The sequence below is a fragment of the Tamandua tetradactyla genome, chromosome 20, assembly GCF_023851605.1.
Source record: "Tamandua tetradactyla isolate mTamTet1 chromosome 20, mTamTet1.pri, whole genome shotgun sequence".
Lineage (NCBI taxonomy): Eukaryota > Metazoa > Chordata > Mammalia > Pilosa > Myrmecophagidae > Tamandua > Tamandua tetradactyla.
Genome location: NC_135346.1, coordinates 6,297,011 through 6,308,029, shown reverse-complemented (window position 1 = coordinate 6,308,029; position 11,019 = coordinate 6,297,011). Strand labels below are relative to the sequence as shown.

The following is an 11,019-nucleotide window of genomic DNA, read 5'->3' as shown; positions in this document are numbered from 1 at the left end:
TGATGAGTATTTGCTGAATTGGCTGAATTAAACTGAGAAGTAGAGATAGAGTTGGATTCATGGGAGACCTGTTTGCCTAAGTCATGCTTTACCCGAGCAGTAAGAATTATGAACTGTGGCTTTCTCAGTTGCACCCTTTGGGTGGGAAATAGTTCATTTGTGGGTGGGTGGGAAAGGAATGTGATATGATCCCCTCTACTCCATTCCTTACAGGGTAGCTTTTCCTTGCCTGTCCTCCAACTTTCCTGCCACTATTTTGTGCCGTTCACAGCTCTTTAGTACAATCATAACAGAAGAGTGTATTTGCTTTGGTCTCAGTCTTGCTCCTAAGGGAAAAACCAGCACTGTCTGTTTTCCCAGGGAGATGCTGTTCCAGGACACTTTCCCAAAGGGCCCCAGCTCTGATTCATCCGTTCTTTGTTTCTTTTGATTGCTTTAGTTCTATTTCATTCTACCCTTGCTCTATGTCAATAAAATACATGCCATAAAGAAATAAATTCCTGAAGACATGAAAGGGCAGACCTCATGGCTGTTTACTCAGTTGGCAATGATTCTGCTCTTTAATGCTGTAACATTCCCTGCTTTGAGGTTTGTCCTCCATAACAACTTTCTTCTCATAATAGAGCTGCAGACTAAACAGGGCTTTGCTTCCCCCTGCCCACCCCTGCTTTTGCAGTGTGACAAACCTCTAGTAAGAGGATGGCATAGATGTTCTATTTTTTTTTTTTTTTTTTTTTTGCATGGGCAGGCACCGGGAATTGAACCCATGTCTCTGGCATGGCAGGCGAGAACTCTGCCACTGAGCCACTGTGGCCCGCCCCACAGATGTTCTTTTACTATGTCCAGTTGTGTGTCTCTCCCTCCCCTACTTCATCAAGAAAGCCTAAAAACATAGTTCTCTGTATTTTACAGCAGTGACTGCTGCTGTCTCAAGGGGAAACATTCAAATGTTTGTTTCTGGGGGAAACATTCAAATGTTTGTTTCTGGACACTTCCCTTGTTTTGTTTCCTTCCAAAATGAACATTTTAGGATATAGTCAAACCTGTTAACTTGAACTTGAGTTTGCCAATGAAGAGACTACTTAGGTTCTAGACTTCACCTTTTATTATTTTCTTCCTGGGAATCTTCAAATATCTTCATCAGAGACTACAGAAGTGACGCTATTATTTAAGAAAATTTGGGCTTCTTGTAAGCATTTTGGAGGGACCTCTTGGAGAGAAGGGTTTGCCTGCTCAGCTTCCAGCTGCTGAATCTTCCTCTCTTTTTCCTCCAAAACTTCTTCCAGCTGAGTGATCTTCTCAGTCTGAAGGGAAACCTGGCTCGACAACTCCATAATCAGGCTGAGTTTTCTATCGCTTTCTTCTACAGGCGGCAGACCGCCACAGCCCTCTTGCAGTGAGTTGTCTTCTAAAGCAAACAAGAAAAGCAAACTCTGAGCAGTTTTAATTGGATTTCCCAGAACTTGAGGAGAGGGGATATGAAAAAGCTTCATTTCTCACGTTCTTAAAAGAGAGCAAAGATGTTGCGTCATCTGGTCAATTATACTAAGAATGGAATCTGGGCCCAGTGAGGGGAGAGGGTCTGAGTGCTCAGGAAAAAAGAGCGTAGAAGCCTCCTGAGAGTGAGGAGGGGAGAGTCCTGACAACTCATTTTGCTGCACATTTAACTTTCAATTAGCCCTGGGAAGAAGGGGGCGCACGCACTCCTAGAAAATCCAACCTACAAGCAGCAGCCACCTCAAGTTCCAGGCCATCCTCTACCTTAGAGCCACAGTCAATTTGAAATATGCTTCAATTTGAATGTTAATTTGACAAAAAGAAAGAAAGAGAAAGAGAGAGATAGAAAGAGAAAGAAAGTGAAAGAAAGGAAGATATGCCTTCTAGGAAAGGCCATAATGAGAAAGGCTACTTTCTTAACCCAGGTCAGCTTTAGAGTTGGCAGAGCTGTCATTTGAGGTGGTCCTGCAAAACCCTATTCACGTATCTCCCATAGAGAAGTATGGTCTGAAGGCTTTTCAGTATTTCTTAATAAAATTTCAAATACTTTTATGTCCAGGAGGACATAAAAGCCGGTAGAAGTTTATCCACTCTCACCTCAGATAAGGATGTTTTAAAGGCCTAAGTAAGGAGGAAGACAGAGAGAGAGAGAGAGAGAGAGAGAGAGAGAGAGAGAGAGAGAGAGAGAGAAGAGAGAGAGAGAGAGAGATTGGCTCTAAGAAAGAGATTAAAGATTAATGGCCGCCAGCAGGAGTTCTTGAAAACAGATCTCACTAGCCCATCAAAAAAGTTAGTTTCTTAATGTAAACCCCATCTCTTTAGACTTTAGCAGCACCTCCCTAATGCTGTTTCCACTGTTTAAGCCACTTCTCTGAGCTCTATGCAAGGCAGACTGCAGGTGTGAGGAGAAGGATGGTGAGCGCTTGAGTTTCATTTTACAAATAATGGAGCCGACAGCGCACGAACGAACCTGACACGGTCTGGACAGTTGGTTGCTGTAATTGAAGGGCCCACGTTTACTTAGTGCCCAGTGAAATTAGCACCCACAGCTGGACCTGGGAGAAGCAGGTGCCCTGCCTGTGCTGTGTGACGGCACACCTGCACACCTGCACACCTGCACACCTGCACACCTGCTAAAGCTGGGCCAGCTTTGTTGTCGTGATCCATGCAGGCAAGGAAGCACCCATTTCTCTGTAAATACAGCTGATTTGCAGTCATTGCTTTTCTGAGGGATCACGCGGCAAAAACCCTGAGCACAGCGTCGCAAGTGGGCAGGTTACTTTCAGCTTCACAAAAGTGATAAGAGGTGCGATCAGGCTGTTTTCTGCTCTCGGAAATTGCTATTAGCAATTCACTTACATTTTAGGAAACCATGGAGAGATTTTTGTTCTGAGTATTTGAAATTCTAACAGTAATATTTAAGGAATTGATAGTTTGAGTGTGACTCTTCAGTTAAAAATGCATGATTCCCGGAGCCTGCCCACGCAAAAGAAAAAAAAAAATGTGCATGGGAAAAATCTCAGATTTTCAAGGAACATTGTTTGATGCAGTAGGCCTGTGGAATGGGTTTGGGCCCAGGAGAGGGAGTGCATGGCATAGGAGACGTCACTCATCTGCTGGCCTCCCAGGGCCTCGCCTCCCCTTCTGACTTGCCGGCTCTGTGCTGTCTAGTACGATGCATGTGGCTGCTAACACCTGGTGTGGTGAGTCTGAACTGAGATTTGCCGTCAGTGTGAAATTCACAGTGGAAGACATTTCCAAAATAAAAAGAGAAAAGAATGAAAAAACGGCTCATTAAATTGTAAAATATTGAGCAGATGCCAAATAATATTTCAAATGTATTGCATTAAAATGTGTTTCAAAAATTAAGTTCCCTTGTTTATTTTTACCTTTTTAATGTGGAAAATTTTAAATGGCATGCTTGGGTTGCATTCAGGCCTCTCTTATTTCTCTATCTCTCTATATTGTCTATTGGATAGAATATTATAACTCAGGTGGGTCTGTCACTTATTGATGGCTGGAATTAGGCTGCAGAGAATGTCATTCGGGAGGGAAGACTGCTGTCCTCTCCCATCGCCATGTAGGTCATTTTTCAGTCCCCCCCCCAAGGGGGAGGCATAGCAGGTCTGGGCTGGGAGAATGAGTCCAACAGGAGAAGAGAAGAGGGAAAAGTCTGGGAGGGGGCAACATGGCAGCAGCAGGAAGATGCTGAGAAGAACGAGCAAGGGGAGGGTGTGGCCTTGGCGAGGCTCACCTGTGCTAGTTTCCTGAGGCTGCTGTCACACGTTACCACAGACTGATAACACAAGTTTATTTTCACAGTTCTGGAGGCTACAAGTCCAAAACCAAGGTATCGGTGGGCCGCGCTCCCTCCAGAAGGCTGGGGAGACTCTGCTCCTTGCTTCTCCTGGCTTCTGGTGGTTGCCCAGGTTTTCCTGAGCTTGAAGCTGCATCACTCCAAACATCTGCCCCCTCTTCCATTCACCCTTTCTCCTCTGGGTGCACTCTCCTCTGCCTTACTCCTTTCTTGGATTTAGGCCCTAGTGGGATAATCCAGGATGATATATTCATATTAAGCTCCTTAACTTAATTCCATCTGCGAAGACCCTTTTCCTAGTACGGAATGCCCTCCCAGTGTTCCAGGGATGAAGACACAGATATTTTGGGCAGCACGGTCCGTCATCTCCTTTCTCTCTGACTTCTCCTTCAGTCTTTTCCTCCCTCTATTTTGTTTCCTTTCTAGAGAATTATTTTCTGCCAATTTGCACAATAAAGAAAGGAAGGGGTCTACTGCCATTTTGGGAGACATTTAGGAAGAAGTGGTCAACATTTTTTTTTAATAAGGCAATTTAGGGAGAACACTGTTAACCTAGTTCTGACAGTAACGGGACGGGAAGGCAGCCAGGCTGTGTGGCCTCGACACGCCCAGCCAGCAGGTCCAAGTCTCTGTCTCAGTCCCCTCAGAAGAGAGTAGTGCAAAGAGAAAGTAGAAATAACATGAGAGAAGAAAGGCTGGGAAAGAAAAGGAGTAGAGAAGGGGCATGAAGCCGAAAAAAGGAGAGATGTCATGAGGACTTTGACTCCTGTTATATTGTTTTCATGTAGTAAATGAAAATGCTGATACAGAGACAAGCTGAAGAGTCTGTACACCAAAAAGGAAATTTCTCATGCAAGTATATTTTGCTATTACATGCTCTAGTCACACATGTACCCACAATATTTTTGCTCCTTTCTCAAAGCATTGCAAACATTGCAAACAACAAAAACGTTTTAGCTTCTCAACACAGTGGTGGAGTCCAAGCATCTCACACCCTACTTACATTGGACGGAGTCCCGGGCTGCCCCATGAGGCCTCCTGACCCACCCCTGATGTCGCTTGAACTGGCCGGCGTCACTCCTCTGTCCCCCAGCCGCCCACAAGACCCTATGATCCTCACAGCCGTAAATGCCCAGAGCTTAAGCACCCATCTCTGAGGTTCTCACTTGCAGTCCTTCTCAAGATGACGGTTGCCTGAAATGGGGCGTCTCCGTCATGTGACACCTAGAGCCCCCAGGAGACCCCAACTTGTGCTTGGGTCTGCTGGGAAACAGCAATGAGAGGCTCCTCCCTCTGTGAGAGATGGAGGCAAATAAAGTTAGCCCCCACAGGGGCAGAGGCCCACCACGCTTCTACCATGGTGGATGCTTGTACAGGCGCACCCTCATTTTTCATGATTTCCCCTCTTCCTGCTCCTACTGAAATAGGAGTGAGAATGAGGGTTTAGACAGGAAGGGGGTGCAGTGGCTGGGGAGGTATATGAGGGAGGACTTCTGGGGAGGTGTAAGAGGGAGGACTTCTTGGGCATTCTGTCCGCAGTGGGCTGTGCTTGCTTCTCCATGCCAGCCTTGACAGAATAAAGGCTCAGCAGGAACTGACATCTGCCTTTGGCCATTTCCATACCTCAAAACTTTCATGCTCTTAGCCAAGTCCCATGTGAGAGTTATGGAAAAAAAAAAAAACCAAGAAGATTAATAATAACCCAGTCAGTAATACTGCGGTAACTGTAGTTCAGGGAGCCACTTAAAGACCTGTTAGAAGGCGCTTTGGGTGCTGTGTGGTCTCTCCTCCCACCCCACACAGACTGTGTCTAGCACATCCTCACGCGTGATTTCTGGCTGAGCGGCCCACAGACACAGGCGCCCTCTTGCTCTGCGCAGGCTGCCTGCTCAGCGGTGACCAATGAGTGACGCGCCCGCCTCCCCACCGCCGCAGCTGGGTGCTAGTGCAGGGGTCTCTGATGGGTGGGGGCGCTGTGAGGGCCGGCTGGAGGGGCCGACGGTCCGTCACCGTGCGGAGACATCAGAGAAAGGAGGTGTGGTGGGATGCGAGGCCTAAAGACCCAGCGCAGGAGCCCGTCAAATCGCCTCCGGCGTCCAGGAAGGGAATAGCGTTTTTGTCAACAGTGATAGATTGCATTCAGGTGGCCCAGTGACTGGGAGGAAAGGTTCCTTTAGATTTTCTAAATATACTCCCTAAATAAGGGTGTCCCCTGAGATTCCTTCACTGGGACTCCTGCCGAAAAGCGGGCATTGGGTGGAAAGAAGCGGAGAGCCACAAAGCCAGCTTCTGGTTCAGATGCCTCTCCCTGTGGGAAGCACCCTCATTCCGGGCAGGTCCCACTTGCCCCAGACTGTCCTTTCCTGCTCAGGCCTCCACCTGAGCAGGCTCATGACTGAGGCTGGCAGGTGTTTACTCAAGAATAAAGACTCTCGGTGGTAAGGTGATCCACGACTGCTTCCTGTTATGTTTTTAAATGGTAGCCGGCTGAAAAATCAGAGGAACTGAGTCCGAGTTTAAAAAAAGTTTATTGTCCCAGGGCGAGGTTCCCGGGTCCGGGTGCTCAGGGTGCGGGCTGGGGAAGTCACGCCCCCCTGGGGCGGTGGGGCTAGATATAGGCTGGCTAGTGGGGGTGCTGACGATGCCCACGGGGCCTTCTGTGGTAGGTTAGGAGTTTCACGTGCTTTAGGGCCGGGGGCATAGCTATGGGCCGTGTGCAATGGGCATAGCTACGGGTCGTGTGCAGTGGGCATAGCTACGGGCCGTGTGCAGTGGGCATAGCTACGGGCCATGTGCAGTGAGGGTCCTTTGTGTCTCAGGCCAGGTCCTGATTGGCTGAGTTTGAACAGCTGTATGCCCGGATGTGCACAGGTTTTAGTTCAGGTGGGGGCCTTCCAGCCAGAGGCGACCGGGCCAGGCCTTACACTTTCCACCAGAGCCACTCAGGACCGATGCATGGTCCAAGACCATGTCCTCTTCCCTCTGTATAAAGGCCTGTCGTGCTGAGTGACCTGCAGCCTGGGCTTCTCAGCAATTGCCAAGGAGGCCAGTTGTATGTATTGCCATATGTGGACTTGAAAATTGGCACACCTCTCTCTACTGGAATAAAAAAAACTCAACAAAAAACCTTCCTACATGATGGATGCAATTAATAGCAATGAATTAGACAGGGGAACGTGGTTAAAAGGGGGAAACCTAGGTCGTATGTATGTTACTAGAATAAACATTTTTTGAAAACATAGGACTGTACAGCACAATGAATCCTATTGTGGATGATGGGGTCCAGTTAATAGTACAAGTATAAAAATGTTCTTTCATGAGTTATAACAAAGGTGCCACACTAAGGCAGGTGTTAACATAGGGTGGTATATGGGGACTCTGTATTTTATCTATTCTCTGCATGGTATTTCTGTTAACCTACAACTTCTCTAAAAACGAAAAATTAATGAAAAGCGAAAAACTTGGATTATCCTTCTTGCTTAGACCAATTATGCTTCCTCCGAAGCATATGCTTCCTCCAGTGCCCCTGCTTATTTATTTAAATGGTTACTTCCCTCTGCCCCTGCAATATGGTTCAAGTATTGACTCCACACAGAGAGTTCCATTAAAATACAAGTTGGCTCTTGTGACTTTTCTGCTCAAAATGCTCTAAAGGCTCTTCATCTCAGTGCAGATTCAAGGCCAAAGTCCTTCCACTGAGGCCAAGGCCCCTTGTGACCTCCCTTTCCCTGATTGGCCCATCTCAGCCCCCTCATTCTCTCTGCCCCATTCCCCCAGCTTCATGGCCACCACATTCCTAATTTGCTGGTTCCTTTGCCTGGATGATTATACCCATACCCTTGGTGAGTAAATGACCCATTCCCTCTGATCATCTGGGTCTTTCTGACCAAAGCCACCTTCACACCACGAGGCTCTCCTTGGCCCTTCCACCTACAATTTCAACTGAGGCATCCACAGCTGAACACGTCACCTCCCTGCTTCCTGCGTTGCTTTTACCCCGTAGCCTATTAACATACTATATTTGACTACTATAGATTTTTACTTTTATCTGGTTTGTTATCTTTCTCCCACTTGAATGAAAACTCCACGAGGGCAGAGACTGTTCTGTCTACTACTACATTCCCAGTACCTAGAAGAGTGCTAGGCACATAGCAGGTACTCATTGTTAAATGAGAGAATGAATGAAAGTTCAATGCAAACATGATAAAAAATCACCAAAGAAAAGGCCAGTATAAAGGTTTCAACTGATCCACCATGAGGATGTTTCCTAACTTCCCTCCCCAGGCACGTTTCACCTTCAGAGCTTTCACTACTACAGCACATTTTAGGTAATAAATGGTTGTAATTGCAATAGTCACCTGATAGTTCTGCAATTAAATGCTATTCTGATATAAAATGGAAGTGTTGGAATAGTTGATCCCAAGGATCTCTTCCAGATACATGATTCAGATTCCATGTACTAGATAATGGTTTCTCAGAACTGGGACCCGGGAAGCCAGGTCAGCATCCTTGGAATTCTGCTTGAGTGAATCGGGGAGGTTCCTGGATTGTTTCAAAGGTCCGCAGGTGATTCTGGTGATCCAACCAGGCTCTTACAACTGAATTTCTGTTGACCAACAGGAGACATGGTGAACTAAGCTTTGTCTGACCCTGAGACATAGGCCAGAAGTCTCCTGGGCAAGCTTCTCCTTCCCACGTCTGTGTACACAGCCAGGAAAGAGCAGTCCCTTCTACTCTATTCTCGCCATCTCTCCCTGGTTACGTGACAAGGCTCTTCCTGTACATGTTACTAGATGCCCACATGCATCACTGGCTCCCTCTGCCATCCACCCTTATACCTAGCCTGAATCCTGGCAGCATTTTGCTAGCTCTTACTCAGCTAAATTATCTCCAGAACATCCAGAGAAAATGATGAGAGTTCAAAGTTTGTTGTTTTTGCTTCCATTTCTGTTTCCCACTGGATGAATGGATCCATTTCCTGGCAGGCTGATCTTGCTTCCTTCCCAGGAGGAGTGGACGGGAGAGGGAGGCTGAACCGCGGGATGGGGAAGGGACAGATCACATCCTGGGGTGGAAGTGCACCCCTAACGTCTTTAAGAGTTCAGCAGCAACCACTGCCGCACAGGAAGGAAGTGAGTCCTCTCCCACAGATCTTACCCCAGTGCCTTCTTCTTTGAGTTTTCTGGGGACAGCTGATATGTTGAGGGACCCTGATGAGAACATTATAGAAAGATGCAGGAATGCCTCGCTGCTGAACAAGGGAAGGAGTGGGGGAGGGGGGAATGTACAGGAGAGCAGATGCCAACTTTTAAAGATGATGCCATAAAATCAGCATAAACTGGTTGAGAGGTGAAGGAAACTCCTAGTGACCGCACGCTGCCTGTGAGTAGAGTCCAGTGCTGAACTCTAGCTTCTGTAACCAAAACATTAAGATTTAACGAATGATTATGATGACCGAATCATTACAGAGATTTTTTTCGAATATATTAGAATACCCAGAGGGAAATATCTGAAATTAATGAACTGTTAAACTTTAACCCATTAGTTTCCTATACATTCATTGTAACTAAGCATGTGATCAATCTGTGTATGCACAATTATTAGATCATTCTCAAGCCATTGTGCTCATTATTCTAAGACCTGCCCATCTTTTGATACTATAAAACAATCAGAGTTACTGCATTTGGGGACACAGATTTTTAGGCCAATAGGCCATCTGATGTCCTGCTTCACATATAGCAATAAACTTTCTCTCTCTTTGAAACCTTGGTGTCTCAGGAATTGGTCATCTGAGTATATCAGGCAGAGAACCTACCACTATTGATTGTACCACTTCTATCTACTTACCAGCTGGGCAAAGAGTTGTACAAGGGGAAGGGTGTGACGTCACACTCTTTCTGGGACTGGGGACAATCTCTGAGACCTCTAAGAGTCTCAGGTCACATCAAGCTATTTTACAGAAGGGGTTCTTTGGCGAGGCTGAGAAAAGACACAAACACTGTTAGCATAACAGTGCACATGAGTTATGTCAAGAGGATATCAACTGAAGGAGAAGAAAGGTGTTTGGGACGCTCTTACTTCTTTCTACAAGTGGCATCTGAAGTCCCCTCTTTCAGTTCTGGCTCATTTGAAGAGAAAAATGGGTGGGACCCAATAACTGACAGCCTGGCCAGAAGCCAAGAGGTAAAAATGGACCCTGGTGGGGGGTCAGGAAATTTAAGGGAGGGAGAGACATAGCAGATGGTGAGAAAGAAAGAGAGGAGAGAAGAAATGAAGGACAGTTTCTGTGCCCAGCTGCAGTGCTGCCAGTATGGACTAAAAATCAGCTCAAGGAATAAAAATAATTTTACTTCTCTTGTACTACATGAAGTGCGAGCAAGTCTAACAGGAAACTTTTGCCTGCTTTTCTTCTTGTTGCACAAGAGTGATGTGGAGCTAAGACCTTATGAAATGAGGGCTCCAAATTTCATTAGCTTTCATTAATTTTCAGATGAGTGAGTTGTTACATTTTCTGGTATTGTATGGCAATGAGAAAAAAGTGATGCTGTGGTAATGATAAAAATGGCAGATCGATCATTCTTTGTGATGACAATGAAAATGTGTTGTGTGTGTGTGTGTGTGTGTGTGTGTGTGTGTATGGAAGATGGGATAAAGGATCTATCAGAATTTACCAGAATTACACTCGTTCAACCTGCCTGGAGGAATGGTATTTGTGAACAAGGGTTGCAAGTCGTTTTGATATAGCAGTCTTGACACTTCTAATAAATGCCCTCAATGATAAGACACTTTATACAGTCATTTTTGTATGCAAAATATCACGTGATGTGTGCAGTTATGCCTCATAACATATAGCCCCTTCTCCTTCCTGAGCCTACCCCCCTCCCTCGTTGTCTTTCTTTTGATTAACCATGAAATGATGGTGCTGGCAGTATTGCCCTTTCCCAGGTCCCTACATAGGGACCTAGGTCTGTAGTTAAGGAATCTGGGCATACAATACCATGAATTGCAGAAAATACCATTGCAACTAAAGGAGTACAGAATTTATTTGGGTTGTTATTTTGCCCTAGAACACTAAAAATGATTAAATCAAACCACTATTTGTGACAGCCAAATGGAATCTTCATATAACTCTCAGAACAAATTCTTCAAGAGGTGAACACTCTATCACTTGAAAATGATATTGCTGAACTTTGAATCACTGAGTT

The 11,019-nt window shown here is 45.9% G+C and overlaps 1 protein-coding gene across 3 annotated transcripts in view; it reads right to left on the bottom strand.

The window, feature by feature from the left end:
* Positions 1-1,087: 1,087 nt before the first annotated feature.
* The window catches only part of CCDC192 (coiled-coil domain containing 192), a 248,895-nt gene continuing 238,963 nt past the window's right edge, over positions 1,088-11,019 (bottom strand). For all 3 annotated transcript variants that reach the window (XM_077138310.1, XM_077138311.1, XM_077138309.1), the window contains one exon: positions 1,088-1,408. In XM_077138310.1, the coding sequence (XP_076994425.1) occupies positions 1,128-1,408 (281 nt within the window). In that variant the 3' untranslated portion in view covers positions 1,088-1,127. The remainder of the gene's footprint in view (positions 1,409-11,019) is intronic.